This window comes from Monodelphis domestica, chromosome 3, assembly GCF_027887165.1.
Source record: "Monodelphis domestica isolate mMonDom1 chromosome 3, mMonDom1.pri, whole genome shotgun sequence".
In the NCBI taxonomy this organism is placed as follows: Eukaryota; Metazoa; Chordata; class Mammalia; order Didelphimorphia; family Didelphidae; genus Monodelphis; species Monodelphis domestica.
In genome coordinates this window covers 248,679,233-248,698,762 of record NC_077229.1, presented here as the reverse complement: position 1 = coordinate 248,698,762, position 19,530 = coordinate 248,679,233, and the positions used below count along the sequence as shown (strand labels likewise).

General features: G+C 34.2%; 1 protein-coding gene across 3 annotated transcripts in view; it reads right to left on the bottom strand.

Moving 5' to 3' along the window:
- Window positions 1–19,530, bottom strand: part of CDH19 (cadherin 19) — a 173,741-nt gene that overhangs the window by 24,611 nt on the left and 129,600 nt on the right. For all 3 annotated transcript variants that reach the window (XM_056823609.1, XM_056823610.1, XM_007487770.3), the window contains one exon: window positions 2,568–2,689. In XM_056823609.1, the coding sequence (XP_056679587.1) occupies window positions 2,568–2,689 (122 nt within the window). The remainder of the gene's footprint in view (window positions 1–2,567; window positions 2,690–19,530) is intronic.

The window sequence follows — 19,530 nt, the reverse complement described above, 5'->3', positions numbered from 1 at the left end:
AGAAGACTTTACCCCAGAGGACCCTTTCTCTAGAATGAGAATGAGAGGAGAACCTTTTGCTTTGCCCCCCAGAGCTTTGGTCCCTTCATTGCCTCTGGAGATCTAAGTTTCTCTAGCTTTCCCAAACCTTTCTTTCCCTAGCCCAAATAAAACTATCAAACTATCCCTAGACTCTGGATTGCTTTAATTTAATCCCCTAGCCAACTTATAGTTAAGGAGAAAGTCTGGTAAATTTCCCTATAGGAGCTGGGGTGACCAGGCTACCTTCCTTCATTTTTCCTTCCTTTTTCCCAATCCACAATCTTTGAGTACAAGGATTTCCTTTCTATTTGTATTTGAACCCCCATAGATTAAAATTCATGCTAAATGCTTAATAAATTCTCATTGAATGCCTGGGAAAACCAGATTTAACCAGGTCTAAATCCAAAAGGTAGACTATTTATAGATTGCTTTTTGTGCTAGAAAATCTTGTTTATCATTGCTCTGTATGAAAATGACTGTTTCAAATATATGTCTTTAATATGACATTTAAAAATAGTTACATAGTTAGAAGGTAGGATTTCTCCACAATATTAAAGAATTTTTGCTCTTTAAATGACGGTCTTCCTTTATAGAGGTTGAATTTGTATAAAGGTTTATGACTTCAAAGCACTGTAAATGTCTATTTATTTCCTTATAACTACCCTGAGAGAGAGGCAGGATATATGACAGATGAGGAAGATAAAATAATAAAGAAAGTAAGAGACGAACAATGTTAGTGCCAGATGACTATGCATACTGCTAGGCACATAGATGGCACTCAAATTTAACTCATACTCTGAATTTATTTTTATGTGGATAATTGAACAGAAGATCTATCATCTGTCTAGGAAGGAGAAGGTTCATTACCAACTGACATAAGTTAGGAACCTAAGCATTTAGGTGAACTCAGAAGGAATTCTTCTAGAAGGAACTGGTGAGTTCTTTTGGCACTTTCCTGTGAAGATCTTAAAGGCAGAAAAAGCATCAAAATGAAGAGCAAGCCTGCTGTTCACCCACATGGAGGCACCATGTGCAAGGGGCCTGAGGGCTGCTCTGTTCTCTATAGTTTGGCAGGGCACATGCCCAGGAAAGGAACAATTGAAAATCCTGAACTTTACTCTTCCTTCTGTAGTGAGAAGCCATGGAAACCACTTCCTTTCTGGGGGCAGTGAGAAGAAAATGTCCTTTCTTTCCTTTCTGTGATGTTCTGCTTTGAACATGGCTAATCTTCTCTAAATAGACCTGCAGCATGTGTTCTTCAGTGGGTTTATGACAAGTTCATATTCCTTGCTATAGGAGAGTTAGCATTCATGCTACACTGTTAGTGGGGACAAATTATATTCTGCTAAATAGATAGGATGCCATGATGCTGATTTAGGCAAAGGCATGAAGACATTTTTGAGGAGGAGGAAATATCTTTAAAGTCAATAGATATTACTATTATGACTGACTGACTGATGATAGGGATGATCACCTATGTATAATTAGAAATTCTTGAATCTCTAAAATTACATTACCCAAAATTCTTTTCTGTATTACCCAGAATGCTTTTCCCTTTGTGCATGCTTGTGTAGTCACATTGGTGAGGGAGGAGTTATAGCAAACTTATAAACAATAATGTGACCACACAAACCTACACAAAGAGAAAAGCATTCTGGGTAATACAGAAAGGAATTTGGGGTAATGTAGTTTTAGGGGTTCAAGAATTTCCAACTATACACATAGTTAATATTTATAAAGTACCTATTATCGACCAGGCTGTATGCTAAGTGTTTCACAAATACAGTCTCATTTCATTTCTCACACTACTATGGGAGGGGAGTATTATTATTATCCTAATTTTGTAGAAGAGAAAATTGAGGCAAACTGAAGTAGCACATCTAATTTGTCTATAAGTCTCACTTTTAATTAATACCAATGAATCCTAACTAACAATTCTATAACTTTGACAAGAATAAAAGTAATTTCACTGGTTTATAATTTTGGAGTCAATATTTAGCTATTTTTAGAAAACTTATAAAATCTGTCCTTCACTCTCAAGGAGCTTCTTCTATTTTCCAACATCTTCCACAAATTATTGACAATGGCTAAGTAATTACATCTGTTAGGTCTTTTGTCACTCTAAGATATGTAATCATCCAAATCCGGTGGCTTGATGTCATTTAGGACACATAGGTGATTGTCTCCTACATATTTTTGCCTATCTTACATAGCAACTTTATATTAATCACTTTTTTTCTGCCTTTTCCACATGAAAGATCATTCCTTTGGCAGAAGAAACAGAATAACATTAATGGGAGTGTTACAAATTGCCATTGAAGAAAAAAGGTACATACTATAAGAGAGTTCATGGGGACTTCAGAGATCATTTTAATAAAACTTTCCATTTACAGTTATGGAGCATATGGCCAGGAAAGTGAAATAATAACCATTTCATATGCATATGAGATGTATATAATGCTGAAATGTTGTTAATAAAAGGAAGTTTATTATATAATATTAGCATTAAAATTATACTGTTATTGAACAAGTGATTAGTTTCTTACCTCCCCAGTGTTTGCCTTTTCACAAACATATGTCTCATAGTAATGGAAGAATTCAGGAGCATGGTCATTGACATTCAGAACTTGTACATACACATTTGCTTCAGACACTTGTTGTAAATTATCTGAAGAAAACCAAAAGCAAATGAAATTAAAATATTAAAGCCCTATATTTTTTGTAAAATATTTCATCTTAAGACACTTAATGGATCATGTAGTCTGTTTAGGTAGCTTTCATATATTATATTTGCAAATTCTGTAAAATACTAAAAAATATTGTTGTGTCTAAATGGTAGAGCAACAGTCATACTTAACATTAACCTCATAGAGGCACAGTTTGAATATATGAGAACTGGTAAATAAATCTTTATGAAGTGAAAGTGTAAGTATGCCTCATTATTATAATAGTTTTCAGTATTTATTGTCTAAATCTTTGTAAGAAATAAAATATAAACCCATCTTCCCCTTACCTCAACCAATATAAATGTAATATCTTAATGAAGAATTTATTAAATAGCAACTAATGCCAAAGCATTAGAAGGAACTATTTTATAACATAGTTTGCTTATGAAATTAAATGGATTTCTTAGGAAATAGCAAATAAGCTTCTTTGTACCTTTGAAATAATCTTTACCTAAGTTTGTTCTCTGTAATTTGAAAGACCATGTGATTCATGAACTTATTTGTATTTCTATTTCTGTCTATTGGTAGTATTCAATCTAGGGCAAGGAAAAGGGGAATAATTTCTGGAAAGTGTTGAAAAAGATTTATCCATGAAAAAGCCAATATTTCCTATTTTCTGTATCACTTGATAATGCTGCTTGAGAGCAGCTAGCTCTTAAGTACATAGAAATGACATTTATACAAAATTATATTTGGGATAACATTTATTATTTTCATTGGCAAAAGAAATGGTCTATCAATTCAAGTCAGCATTGTCTCTAATTTACAGGTATATAGGAGAAAGTAACTATATTGCCAAGGGTTACATATATGTAACAAATAAGATGCAGAACTTTAATTTGTTCTTCTTGCGTCCAAGTCTAGCTCTTTATTACATTATTCTGATTTTCAGAGATCTTCAAGATCACTTTTAAATATTTTCTAAATTCTCGTTATACATTGACATACTATATCTACAGGTAGATTATAGTATTGATTAATAGTGAAGATAATATACAACATATATTAGAATAATATATATATATTTGATAATAGAAATAGAGACAAAGAATAGAGAAATAAAGACAGCCCATAGGTGCAGTGTTTAATCATCTCTTGATTTATCATCTCTGTCTTATCTATCTACCTAATTATCTAATTATTATCTATAAAAGATGGTCTGACTAGTTATCTATCAGAAATGAGATTTCATTGTATAGGGAACTCACTTGTGAGGGGATACTCTATCAGTGGAAATCAGAAAAATTTCTCCAAGTTATAACAAAGTTTCTTCACCAGAAAGTTAAGCATTTTGCATATCTTCATTCAGTTCATATGTGTTAGAAGCAGAACAAAGAAAGTAGATCTAGAGTTGGAAGTGACCCTAGACCCTATCTAGCCCAACCCACTTATTTTATGTCTGAGGTCATACAGAAAGTAAATATCAGTTGGGGGATTGGAATCTGGGTCCTCTTATTACAGAACCAGTTCTCTTTATACTGTACACAACATGTCTTTATGCAATATGTATATATATGTATATATATATATATATATATATATATATATACATATACTTTATTTTTTTTAATTTAGGTTTTAAAACATCACATGTTCCAGCTACTTATTCTTTCTTTTGCAGTTTTACTCATGTCTTGGTTTCCGTGACCAAGTTCAAGCTATATTTTTAAACATTATTTTATTTGGTCATTTCCAAACATTACAAAAATCATTTTCTTTTCCTCCCCCACCACCCCCACCTCTTCCATAGCCGGCGCATGATTCCACTGGGTATCACATGTGTTCTTGACTAGAACCTATTTCCGTGTTGTTGGTATTTGCTCTAGAGTGTTCATTTAGAGTCTCTCCTTAGTCATATCCCCTCCACCCCTGTAGTCAAGCAGTTGCTTTTCTTTGGTGTTTTTACTCTCATAGTTTATCCTCTGCTTGTAGATAGTGTTTTGTAGATCCCTGCAGATTGTTCAGGGACATTGCATTGTCCCTAATGGAGAAGTCCATTACCTTCGATTGTACCACAGTGTATCAGTCTCTGTGTATAATGATTTCCTGTTTCTGCTCCTTTTGCTCTGCATCACTTCTTGGAGGTTGTTCCAGACTCCATGGAATTCCTCCACTTTATTATTCCTTTTAGCACAATAGTATTCCATCACCAACATATACAACAATTTATTCAGCCATTTCCCAATTGAAGGGCATCCCCTCATTTTCCAATTTTTGGCCACCAAAAAGAGTGCAGCTATGAATATTCTTGTACAAGTTCAAGCTATTTTTAAAGTTTGTTATTTTCTATTTTCACACTAGAGGAACTAATGTTATTCTTTGAAGTCACTTGTACCACTTTATAAAAGAAATTGAGCTTAATGTTGACCATAAAGTATACATTCAATAGAATTTGTAAAATAACTCACCTAAGTCATAGATGCAAGTAGTAAATAAAGATGATGGCACATGAAGATATTATTTTTGAAGGAATGTAAAGTGCTTCGATAAAGAAATCAAAGGGAAGTTTGGACAGGTCAAACAGAGGTTTCCTAATGCTAAATCATAAGATTTGATTTCCTGACAGGAGGAAATTAAGTTAGAGTTTTCCTGGGCTCATGAAAAGTAGATCTATCTGTATTCTCACAAATGCATTGTGTGTGTATCATAAAGATAATATCAACCCACTTGGAGGAAACAATTTGTCCAAGCAAGCTTGGATTTTCTGAATTTCTCGATGGGCAAAGAGAGTGTCAGGGATAGGAAAGAAAACAGCAGTATCAAAGGCTGCAGAGACAGCAATCTTCACTTATTTTGATCAGATATTAATATGGTTGATTGTAGTCTTTTCCTGCTTTTCTAGTTGGTATCTTCTAAGCATCGCTAGGTAGGGATTGTTCTTTCACTTAAATATATTCATGGTAAGGCTCATAACAAATATCGAGAGAGCTCTTCATCTCTTTCAGTTGTGCTTTAAAATATCTAACTTGTACCTTCCATTTCTCCAAAGGGGAAGTTTTTCGCAGCACTTGTTTCAGTTTGCGCTTATAAATAACTATTATTTTCTGGTTTGGGAAATTAAAGTTTTTCATGATCTCTAGACAAATCTTTCTGTCAGGGCAGTCCTCGGTCCATTTGTTACTTTTAACACATGGTGGCTGTTTGACTGGCTCATTCATTTGACTTCTCTAAGATTTAAACAACTATAACACTCTCTTAAGTTTCTGATCTGTGTTGATGTAGGGAAGTTTTTTCACTAGAACTTCCTTATCTTCTTGAAATCATAGGTGCAGAGATTCTTTGAGGACTGAAAGAATGTTTTGCCCAAGAAGGAAGTTCAATGGTTTTTGAAGGCATAAATGAAAGAAATTATTTTAAGTTAAAGAGCAAGAAGTTCTGGTTTAAAAGCAGAGGCAATACTATTGAAATTTTGAGAGAAAAAATAATTTGAAATGCAAACCTTATTTTCATGTAAATTTACAGCAAAGCCCAGCAAAATAAAATATTATAAAATACATATAAGATAAAGTTTATAAATTATATACTAATTACATATCTTTTCTGCTTTAGTGAAGAATACTGCATCCCTTAATTTAACTGGCATCCTGATAAATGACTTGCTTACTTCACCAGGAAGCTTGTCAGAGAATATATTCAGCATAATTAATCTTAATAATTATAAGAAATTATACAATGGCACACATTATTTCTTTAAATAGTATAACCCATTTTATATACAAGACCATGAAGTGTCTTCAAGAAATGTAAATGCTATCTTGGTGAATTGATTGTCCATTGAGAAACTTCTGAATTTTTCTTCTATAATCTCGTAAGTACATTAGTAAAAACATATTACCAAAAATATTCTTCAAATGGAAGTAAGCAAATATAATTAAATTGCTTCCTAGATTATTGAAAAACATATACATGTGAGGGAAAGACAGAACAAAGGGCAATAATGACATTCAAAACCCTTCACAAACTGACTCTTTTCTTCACATGCTCAACAATTCAGTGACACTGACATCTGTTCTTTTACTCAAGCAAGACACTCCTCCATCCTTTGACTCAAAATATTTTCATTTGTTGTCTCAAATGCCTGGAATTCTGTCCCTTCTCAGCTCCACCTCCTGGATTTCTTTCTTTTTTTTTTAATCGTTACCTTCCATCTTGGAATCAATATTGTATATTGGTTCCAAGGCAGAAGAGTGGTAAGGGCTAGGCAATGGGGGTTAAGTGACTTGCCCAAGGTCACACAGGTAGGAAGTGGCTGGGACTATATTTGAACCTAGGACCTCCTGTCTCTAGGCCTGGCTCTCAATCCACTGAGCGACCCAGCTGCCTTCTGCCTCCTGCCTCCTGGATTTCTGAGGTTCCTTCACATCTTACATAAAATTCAATATTTGAATGAGAATTTTTCCTAAATCCTTTTAATTAACTGTACTTTCCCTAGGATGAGGGAATCTTCCATTTATTCTGTATTTACCTTGTTTCTACATAGTTGTTTGCATGTTATCTACCCCATTTTGACTGATTTCTATGAAAGTAGATACAGTCCTTTCCTGTGTATGCCTAGCACTTAGAATATTGCTTGGCACTGTAAGAGATAACCTAATTATGGAACTTTAATCAGTTTATATTCATGGTTTTATGTTGGGTTTTTTCTTTAGAAGTATGTCCTGTGTAGGTAATTCTACTAGATACCCAATATTATAATATTAAACTGTAACCACAGATTTAATAGTAAGTAAAAAAAAATCCCAATTGCTGATTGAATAAATGGGCATTAGTATCAGTAAATAATAATCATATTGTGAGTAAAATAACAAGGAAAATCCTCTGCAATGTCTTGCAAAATACATTTGCCAAGGCAAGTTGTGCACTTGTCTTCAGAGTCCTGGCATGTGTCCATATTTTTGTCATCTCAGTTGACTTCAAAGGTATAGAATCACCTTGTTTGTTCCCATATATGGAACAGAAATCATGTAATCAGCCACAAGATAAGAAAACTTTACTTTTTGAAGAAGGAAACCTCCTAAAAGGAAATTCTGGTTCCCACTTACCCCCAGAAGAAACATTCAGCTGAACCTCCTTTGTGGGGTGAGTTTGTATAATCTGACTTTTATATAGACTAAAAATGTTTGGGAAGTTCAAATCTCAATGTGTTAATAAGTATTAGGTGTGTATCTGTCCCTGACATTTAAATACTGATCTAATTATAAACATCAGTTTGGCTCAGAAAATTGCTTCTTTAGAGTTATTTTTCTTTTACAATTGGTGACCCCAGAGATGAAGTTCTGACTCCTTGTTCATGTGCCCCTTCAGAAGAGTTTCTTAAGAAAGTCTGAGCAATTCCCTTCCTGAAGGATGCTGGTCCAGGACAACTAAGCTAAGATACCGATTTCTGAGGTAAGTAAATTACTTCTCCTTTTTAAGAGACTGATTCTTAGATTCTTGTTGCAGGTGATTCCTTTTCTTAAAATATTTTAGTTAAATTTTATGTTATTCCTAAGAATTTGATAGGCTTGAAGGATATCTCATTACAACTTTGTTTCATTCATGTGTTTGTTTTTTGTGGGCTTGAGCCTTATTCCATTGCCAGTATTTTTGTTTGTGTTTGAGGATTAATTCTGCCTCCAGTTTTAGAGTTCTGTATAGAATCATACTGCTAGTCTGAAGATTTATTTAGGATTTTATGCAGAATTATAGTTTCTATGAAAGTAGGATCCTTTATCTTGATTTCCTGTGCCTTTTAACAATAATTCTCAGATTAATTAATGTATTTTCGGTGTACTTGTGTGTATTCTTTAAAGGGCTAATTTATAGCTCCTATCTTGAATGGTCTATAAGTGTGTGTTTAGAGCAAAGAATTTTTAAATTGCTCTATTATTATTTCTCTGTGTGTGTGTCTCTTATCAATTATATATAAGCTCTAAAAGTGATTTGATTTTTAAAGAAGTATTTTTTTAAAAATACATACAATGCTTTTTAAGTAAGCTTGCTAATCAATTAAAGACTTGGGTTTAGTAAAACCATAGAATCAGCAGGAATTACACTTAATAATTTTAAAAGATTGTGTGAGGTAAATATTTAGGGGACTTTGATCCCATGAACCCCAATGGTGTAACAGAGAAGTCAGAGTCACATGGTGTAAATGATGGCCTGACACCAGGGTCCCCTTGGTATCCTATGGCATCCCAGCATCAATGTCACTGTCCTAGCATTGATAAAAAGACAGTACAGAGGGAGGCACTAGGGACTTTTGGAAAAGCCAGTGGAACAAGCAGAGGGTTCTCTCTCTTTGGACAGATCTCCAAAGGACCTACTAACTCTGGGCCTCTTCTCTCTTTTATCTTATAGAGTAATCTATGACAAGCCTCCTCTTGGAGGCCTGCTATAACAGAGGACTGCATAGTCACTTAAAGTTAGAAAGACTGAAAATACTTTCCTATCTTTTTTCTTTTTACTAATAAATGCTTATAAAACTAATAATCCTCCAGATTAATTTCTATATGTAACATAGAGATATGAGAAATTTCACAGCCTGATATATTTTTGCCTACATCACAATATAACCAGACAACTGAATTTTTCCTTTTAAGAGAAAAAAAAATAGGCCACAATGAAACTGGGTTAGAGAATATCTCTATATCACCATTTTAGTTCCCCATACTTAGTCACCTGGAGGGGAAAACACCCCCAAATTAAATGAGAACATAAATACGATTATTAACCAGATCCACACCCAAAAATTTTTAGAGATTTTAATCCTCACTCTGGACATGTTACTAAAAAAAAATGTTATCTACTCTGACTGGGTTTGGGACCAATTCAAATCAATAAGAAGCTTAGCCCATGCTATGTCTCTACTCTCAGTCTGATCAGTCATGGTTTGTCAGAGGAGAAAGAGGAAATAATGATGATCAAAATTTTTAACATCATTTAAGCATGTTTATAAGTTCACAAGCAGTTTAAAAAAATTCTCTATCTCCCTAATATCAGTGAATGACCATATTGAAATGGAACTGAGGCAAATAACAAATATTGAAACAATTGGAAACTAAGTACATAACAAACAGAAATATTTTAATTTCCTGTACTGGAAAATTTCTAAATTATGCCTCTTTTTAAATAATGAGAATATATGTTAAAACTTAATAATTATAAGGTGGTTTATTTCAGTTGTTTTCTGAAAATGACTAATCTTAACTGAATTGTGCTATTAATGTTTAGAATTTGAAACTTGGAAAACTTTCAAGTTCTCAATATGGAAATCAAAGTTCAGCATTGGTTAGTTGCCTAAAGACATGGGTCTTCTTTCCAATACACTTCACAAAGTTACAAATAATGCTGTTTGCCAGTAGACTCTTTTGAAAGTATTTATCACTATAGTTTTGATAATTTCATATTTCTATATTTGGTAAATATCAGGCACCTAGTGTGCTGTCTGGTAAAAATTTTAAGTTAAATCATCTTTTGACTAGAAGAACTTCATCTAAATTATATTATATATTGCAGTGTTTTATATTTATCTAAACTAGTACAAAACTATGTCCTGATAAGCCTGAGCTCCACCATGGTCCTGCTATACCTTTAAAAAAAATTTAAACACAATTTATCCCTATGAATGAATAAAATTGTAAGAGAAGTGTGTAGTGACCCTATTACTTGAAAGGATTGAATTAAAATGTTATATTGATGATGCAGTTTTTCATGTAGGATGATTGGGAAAACCTGGTTGTTAAAAGCTCAACTTCTGTTTCAGTGTTTAAGCAAGTTCTAAGTTGATGAATAGTAGAAAATTAATGGAAATATAAAATCTATAACTACAGCATTTAAAAGGTTTTTTTAAACTTTTAGAAATATCATGAATGGTTTCCATCCAGGTAAAATAAAATGAGATTTAACTGATGTTTTCACTTTGGAAATAGCTTTCTATATTTGAATCTCTGCTTTCTAAAATAAGCAGCCTGCTGTTTGAAGATTTGATTAACACCATAAATCTACGTTCAAATCTTTTCTAAAGGACACCAAGCAAGCCTCAGTATCATCACAAAGAAAAAAGGTTGTATTGAAGTCAACAAGCAACTAAAAGAAGTAATAAGTAATAAATCAAGGTAAGAAAACTAAAAAAATGCATTCAAAAGGAAAATGAGAAAAAGTTATACCTTCAGAATATTACAGTCTCCATTGGACACTGTTTTTCAAATAGAGGAACTCCTTAGCTCTCATTGATATTTTTGTTTATGATTTTAGTAAAATCATATATTCTAACTCTAGAAATTATGCTACCATTCAATATAAATTCCTAAATCAAATCATTGGGGACCATGAAAAAATGAGGGAAATTTTATAAATCATAAGGGATAATAATTTGCTTTACTATCAGATTATTAGAGAAAATATCAGAAGGTCTATATCAGTGTTTCTGCATTAAAGCATTTCTAAGAGTATATAGTCAAAAATGTACTATGCCTTAATTTACATTTAATGAAACCAATATAATGTTCACAATCACATCCTAACAGCAGTATTGTTGAATTCAAATTTTGGTGTAAGGAGGGTTTCTGTTAATTTAAATATCATCAGAAGGATCACCTTAACTTTTAATGGGAGATTAAACTTAAATTACTAACTACAGAGTAAAATGCAATATTTCAATAGCTGGTAATATTGGAAATTATTACATATTTGTAAAAGGAAGACGTGATTAAGCACTAACATTCTTCACAATCAAGGACAAAGTGAGCACAAGTTTTATATATATATATCAGTTCCAAAAAAGAGAATGTTTTAAATAAGTTTAAGACCAAACATCTATTAGTTAGTTTGGAATTCTATTAAAATACAATGCTTTGGGAAAAAGAATGATTTCATCAATTGGATGTAAAATTTCATGCTGAGAAATTTGTATTATATTCTCAATGTGATTTCACAAAATGTAAAATCTGGGATTTTGTTTTAATTTATCAGTTTATAAAATGAACTAAATTAATAAAGGGCATGTATTGGATAAAGCACTATATTAGATCTAGTGCTTAAATGGTAAATTCTTTTTTTTTAATATGGATTCATGAAATAATGTTCTGATTCACTCTTGATTAGAGAAATGCAAATTAAAATAATGCCTAGATGCCACCTTACACCTATAAGGTTGACCAATAAGACAGTAACTTAGATATTAAGAAGTCTTATTTTCTGTACAGTATATGAGTCTTCTATCCATTTTTGTAATTGGTTTAATTGGAATTTAGGAACTATCTTTTTTCCCTGCTGAAAAAAAAGGGAAATATTTTAAAGAAGGCAAATTCATGGCCCTCTAAGAATTACCTAGAAGTAAATAAAATAGTTTGGTATAAATTTTATCAGTTAGGTCCATTAAAGAGTGATGAGACCTAGTTTAAAATAAAAATAAATTTAGGGAAAAAGAAAATAAAGTGTTGGTCATTACTATGTGGAAAAGTGAAAAGGAAAAAAAAAGCTTTTATTCATAAGCTTATAAGGCTTCTTGAAGACATTTGTCTAGGTAAAACCATTAACTGTATGAAAAAGAGCTCGTTTATATTTTGGGATTTCTAAACAATGAAATAAAATTACTGAGAATTTACAATTTTGTCTATAACACAGGGATGATTTCTAAAAAAACAATCATCTTCAGACCAGGATGAGTTATAATTTATGAAGAGAAGAAAATCAAATGAAAAGATGCCATATACAATTTCTTAAATCTTAGTGAATCTTGGGAAAGTTTTTATTGATTTTTGCAATTCCATAAGAGCAAGATTAAGTTTATTCACTTCTTACCATTTGAGGTAAAAGTTCTTAGAACTGTAGCTGATATTATTTTAAGTTTTGATTACAATTATAGTTGTTTGACAGATAATTATTAAGCTAGTAACCTACTGTATTAGAGAAAAACTACTATGTACTCTAAAGAAGTATAATTTTGAAGTCTAACAGGTGAAGGTCTTTATCTGGGAAAAAAGTTAGGGAGAACAATCTAAATGTAGGATCCTCAACTCAGCTTGCCTATTTTTAATTTTTTTTAATTTTTAATTTAATTTAACTTTCCCCAACTGACAACACACAGGAATATTATAGCCAAATTCAATAACTTCGATACCCAGGAAAAAATATTACAAGTTGCCAAGAAGTCATTCAGATACAATGGAACCACAGTTAGGATAACACAGGATCTGGCTATATCCTCACTGAAGGAACAAAAGGCATGGAATAGGATATTCCAGAAAGCAAGGGAACTAGGTCTACAACCAGGAATCAACTACTCAGCAAAACTAATTATATTCTTGCAGGGGAAAGTATGGTCATTTAATAATATAGAAGAGATTTCCAATCATTTGTAAAGAAAAGACCAGATGTAAACAGAAAATTTGATGCGGGAACCCAGAACTCAAGAGAAATCACCAAAAGATAACTAAGAAAAGGGAAGAAACAAACAAACAAACAAACAAACAAAAACACCTTTTTTTTAAGGGATCCAATAAGTTAAAATGATATGTGTTATAAGAAAAGAGGATATTGGTAACTCTTAAAAATTGTTATTATCACCTAGGTAGTTAGAAAAAGTATACTTAGAGGGAACAGTGACAAACTGTATAGGATGAAATGCTGAGACATAAATATGCACATATATATGTATATATATATATATATATATATAACTAGAAGTAGAAAAGAGGTTAATACTATGAGAAATGGGAAAAGAAACAAAATTGGGTAAATTTATATGTCATAAAGAAGCGCATGGTGGGAGTGATGGAGAACAACAATACACTGGAAGGGTAAAGAGGTTGGAGACAGGAAATACTTAATTCTTATATTCATTGAAATTGACTCAAAGAGGGAAGAACAATCAAATCTATTGGAGCAGAGAACTGACTCATTCCCAATAGAGAAGAAGAAGGGTAACAAAGGGATTGATGGGGAGAGGAGTAATACAAGGGAGGGAGAGGGTAGGGGGGTAGTTTACAAAGACTGTAAAGAAAATAAGAGGGGTATAAGAAGGTGGGAGGTAGAAAGGGAAGTAAAATAAGGCTGGTAATTAGGGGGACTGATTAAAAACAAAACACGGGTGTAGAAGGAAATAGTGAAAGAAGAAAGGGCAGGACTAGGAGTATAAAAACAATTATTCAGAATCAACTTGTTTTTGCCCTCTTTGTCAAATACAGGCACTTGAGCCACCATTAATCATGTAAACCATTCTGGTGACATAGTCATTGATGTCCACTAACTTCAAGAGAGCCTAGAAAGATTAAGATTATCCAAAAAAGGACCCTTTTTGGGTTAGATCTAGGTTATGACCTAATCCTTGAATATTCTCCTATCCCTTAAGTATTTTTCATGGTATTTCTGCCTAGGCTAAGCCTATTTTTAAGTCTTTCTTTTTCTAGTGTTTGATTATGTTATGGCAGACCAGGAACTATAGAAGCCACTATCATTTCCAGCCTGTGACCTTAATGAATTTATTTGTAAATTTCCTTTCTAATGTCTTTTAACCTGATCAGTGTTCTTCAACAACTAATGGTCTAGCAAAGGACTCAAAAATGCCAATATTGACATATCATCTCCAAACACCCTTGCTCCAGCTTCACCATCTATATTTTTAAGTGACCACTGTTTCTAGATTTATCACATTGTACTGTCAACATGGAATCTAGAAACCCCAAACTTGTAGCCTAGTAAGATCCAATGAACCTCAAGTTTAGGGTTAGCTTGAAAGTGGAGACCCCAACTTCTGTTCCCTTGAACATTTGCCCTGAGTGAAGTTTCAGAGCTAGTCTCAGGCTGAACAATAAACTTTAAGGTAAATTATAACCTCAGCTAGGTGGGGCTAAGCAAATGCTAAATATCCTTTTGTATTAAAAGTTTTGCTCTTTGCATCAGTTCCTTCCTAAAAAGACCAACACCTGGGCAGGGATTATCCTTTTAGTGTCTATTGTAATTAGGCTATTCCCATATACCCTAGCCTCTGGCTATGATCTCTCTCCCAAGCCTGCTTGTAGCCTGTCAACTAGTTTGAACATGCTCATTTCCTTGTAACATGGCAATGTCAATCAATCATATTTCCCTGTCCCTAGGTTTCCTAAAGGGTATACAAATCCCCCATGTTCTTTTGTCCTTTGGATTTATCAATCTAGCCCTGTTGGCTCTCCCAGGGGTCAGTGACCAGAGCAACCAGAGTTCCAATCAGCAGAACTCTGCATGGGTGTTAGCTCATAGCTCTATGTGGAGGCCTAATTTAGCACTGCACCCCTTTCCTTAATTAAAGAATGGCCTTTTTCATATCACTGCTGGATTTGTATCCCAAAGAGACAATAAGGAAAAAGCCTTGTACAAGAATATTTATAGCCATGCTGTTTATGGTGGCAAAAAATTGGAAAATGAGGAGATGCCCTCTGATTGGGGAATGACTGAACAAATTATATGTTGGCAATGGAATACTATTTTGCTCAAAGTTATAATAAACTGGAGGAATCACCTGTGAACTGGAATGACCCACAGGAATTGATGAAGAGTGAAAGGAGTAGAACCAGGAGAATATTGTACATAGAGACTGACACACTGTGGTGCAATCAAAAGTAATGGACTTCTCTACTGCTAGTTATGCAATGATCTGGAACAATTCTGAGGGAATCATGAGAAAGAACACTATCCACACCCAGAAAAAGAACTGTGGGAATAGAAACACAGAAGAAAAACAACTGCTTGATCACATGGAACGATGGGGATATGATTAGGGATATAGACTCCAAATGATTACCCTAGTGCAAATATTAATATATAATATATTTTCATATAATATATATATATATATTTCATATAATAATATGAAAATAGCTCTCAATCAATGATACATGTTAAACTCCATGGAATTGTGTGCCAACTACAGGAGGGGAGAGAAAGAACATGAATCTTGTAACCATGTAAAATATTCTAAATCAACTAATTAAACAAAATTAAAACAAAACAAAACAAAGTATCCGTTCTGACTAATAGTTCTGTGTTTTTTTTTCCCAAGTTAACAGTACCAAGTTACTTTGATATAGATGCCATTTGTGTAAACTATTTCCATTTTCCTTAGTCATCTTTGCATCATAATAAGGGAGGAACTCCTGTGAAGTTGACCTTCTAAGACAAAAATCCTCTATGCATTTAGATTGTATCAGACCATTCTTTGGACTGGGTATAGAGGTAAGACAAAGAAGAAATTACAAAATATAACCAACTTTAATCAGTTTATATTTTTTTTATTCTTTTGGGGGTAACTATTTCCTTTCCATGTAATCCTTCTAGATATCCAATATTTTAATGATAAATTGTAACCTTAGATTTAATAGTGGTAGTGGTAGTAGTCTCTCGCAAGCTGAGAATGACAATTGTCTTTGTGCATGTGTGCACAAAGATACTTGTGCGTGAAGGAGATTTAAGTGGAAAAGTTGATGCACAGAGACAGTCCCACTCTCTCGGCATTGGAAGCCTGGGTCCAGTGGCACAAAAAGTCGTTACACCTGGAGATTTCCTCAGCTGCATTGGATGGCCGTGTTGTCTTTTGTGCTCCATCACACCCTAAGCACTCTACCGTGCTTTGCTACGTCGCCCTCTCAGCCGTTGAACCTTCTTATTGGTTTCTTCCATCTGTTTGGCCGAAGCAGTCTTCACATGCTGGGTGAGCAAAGCCCTGGTTCACCAGGGGTCGATGACCTGATGGCTAGCTCACAAGGTTTAGCAGGCCTGTGGAAGCCATTGCCTGGGGTGTGGCCGCTGCTGCATGCTAGCAGCTAACAGCTAGCTGGGAGCCACAAGTGAGAGCTGGGTGTCAGGTGAGGGTCAGAGGCTGGAGAGCTGCCCTAGGAGGGCACGACAAACCCTCCATACCAGAGATACTACCCCTCCCTGAACACCCCATACACCTGTATTAAATCTGTATTAACTACAGATTTAATAGTAAATACAAAAAATTCCAATAGTAGATTGAATAATTATGTATAAATAACAGTAATGAATAATCATATTATGATTAAAATAAAATAAAAAGGAAAATCCCTTGAAGTGCCTTGAAAAATACTTTTTCCAAGGTTAATTGTGTGTGTATCTTCTGTGTCCTGGAATATGTCCAGATTTATGACATCTCCTTTGGCTTTGAAGCTACAGAGTCACCTTGGCTACTTCTGGCATGGGCATTGTACCCCTACAAACTCAGGCAAACTACTATCAGGGAAATTCCTTTGCTCCCTTATACCCTCTGACTCCCAACACAAAGCATCTGACCCTGAATGGATTATCCCCCTTTGATTGTCCCATTGATTTGAGCTACCCCCATGCCTTCAGGGAAAACTCCTCCCCAGCCCCTTGCCACAGAGTTATGTAAAAGAATGTAAAACCCCCAGAATTGAGGCATTCCAGAGCAACTTTATAGGTTGCTCCACTCATGCTGTCTTGCTGGCTGATAATTCAACATTACTAATAAATCTCTCTTTTCTTTTAAGTTAAGTTCAGAGTCTTGAATTCTTGCAAAAGGTATTCTTCCCAAACCCCAGGGGTGTACCTCTGCACCCACAACACTTCCATATATAAAGCAGAGATGACATAATCAATCATAAAAGAAAAAAAATTATGTTTTTGGAGGAAACCTAAAAGATGAAATTATTTTTGCCCCCTTAAGAAGAAACATTCACTGACTCCTCTCTTTGTGAAGGGAATTTGTGTAATCTTACTCTTTCACTAAGACTATAAAAGCTTGAGCGGTTCAGATCTCAGGGTCTTAGTACATATTGTCATGTGTTTGATCCTGATGTTATGATTTATTGATCTAACAATAAATGTCAGGTTGGCTTAGAAAATTTCTCCCCAGGATTTATTTTTCTTTTATGACATATAGTAGGTGCTTAATAAATGTTTATTAACTAAATGGCATTTAAATTAGAAATAATGAAGATTTAATGTCATATGAATTGATATGAATATTTATTATGCATATTTTTCATTTAATCTGCTGGAATTTTTTAAAATGACTTTCTTTTGCTTGTAAAAAAGAATAATTATTGTTATATAAATATTCTAGCTTCACTGTCCAAAACGTAAACAGTTCTATTGAGGGGAAGAGTCAAGGTAGAGACTTAGAATTAGCAAAAAGTTGATTCCTCTGTGAAAACCCTTCCATACCAATCAAAAACAAAATGCTTCAAGGGGGACAGAAAACCAAATCCAACAATAAGACTGAGCTGTGGGATCCCTCTGCTCAATTCAACTTAAAAGGTATGCTTCTAGGATTTAAGGAAAAGAAAGAAGGAAAGTCCCAGGGCCCCTCCCTCACCTATTGTGCTGAGACTTGGGCAGTTGGTAAGAGCTCAGGGTTAGTCTCCAACTAGCACAGAGCACCCTGCTACCAGAACTGCATGAAGCTCAGGGCTCTGATCATAGCTGGCAAGGAGGCAGCTAGAGGAGAGAAGCAGAGAAGAGGGTAGGCTGGTCATAGTCTTCAGCCACCACTCCTCCATTTTAGGCCTCTGTCTCTGGAAGTTTTGGCCTAAGGTAACATTCAGCTCTACAGATCAGCTCAACTGGATTAATCCAGTTTATCACTAGTGAAGAGAAGAAGCCTCCAGAGGGCAGAAAAGCTAATAAACAACCAGAAAAAGTCTACAAAAGAGACAAAAAGCCAAACTCAACAACAAGACAGAGCCACAGGTTTCTCCTATTCAATCCAATCTGAAAGGTATATAGATAAAGTCTAATTATTGGGTATAAGGGAAAGATCCAACAATCTTCCCCCACCTACTGAGCTGAGATCCTCAGAAAGAATCCAGCTGACTGGGATCCCAGGGCAAAGGCTATAATTGTGATGGAGTACCTTGGTACCACCACAGGAAGCTCAGGACTCTGACTGGGCAGTTGGCAGAGAGGTGGCTGACAGAAAGGAGTAGAGAGGAGGACCATGGGTAACGACCTTCAACCTCCACACCTTCACTTTTACCTTTAGCCTCTGCTAGCAGCTGGGGAAAATCCAGCCTCAGGGCACATTAGTATAAAAGATCAATCTAATCCAGTTAATCAGCACAGTAGAGAATCAATCCTTTCAAGGCAGAAAAGTCCAAACTCACAGATCCCACAAATAAATAGAGGAAGAAGAATACAGTCAGTAAGGAAGGGGAGAGAAGGGGAAAATATGAGTAAATAACAGAAAAATAAAAAGAAATTACAATCATCAGCTTCTATTCAGGTAATGAACAAAGAACAAATGGAATTAGAGGAGGACCAAGAAACACCAAGCAAAAGCTCAGGAACTCTAGGGAATTGAACACAGGCATTGGAAGAACTCAAATGACAATTAAAAAAATAATTAAGAGAGGTTGAAGAAAATTGGGAAAAGACCTTAAGAAGCAAAATAGGTTATCCTGAAACAGAGACACATGATCTAAAACAAGAAAATAGTGTCCTAAAAGCCAGAATTGACCAGCTTTAAAATGAGGCAAAGAAAGTAAAAGATAAAAACAATGATGATCTAAAAGAAAAATAGATCAGAAGGAATAGGAGGATCAAAAATTCAGGGATGAAATTCAGTCTTTAAAAATTATAATGGAATAATTACAAGTGAATGATTTTACAAGGTAGCAAGAATCTATAACACAAAATCAAAAGAATGAAAAAATTGAGGAAAATATGAAAATAGATATATTCTGTTATTCATGTACTATTTCAATTCAGGCAAATAAAATACAACTTTACTACAAAGATTTTTAATGCATACTACCTGTTAATATCAATCCTACTTCCTCTCAAACAT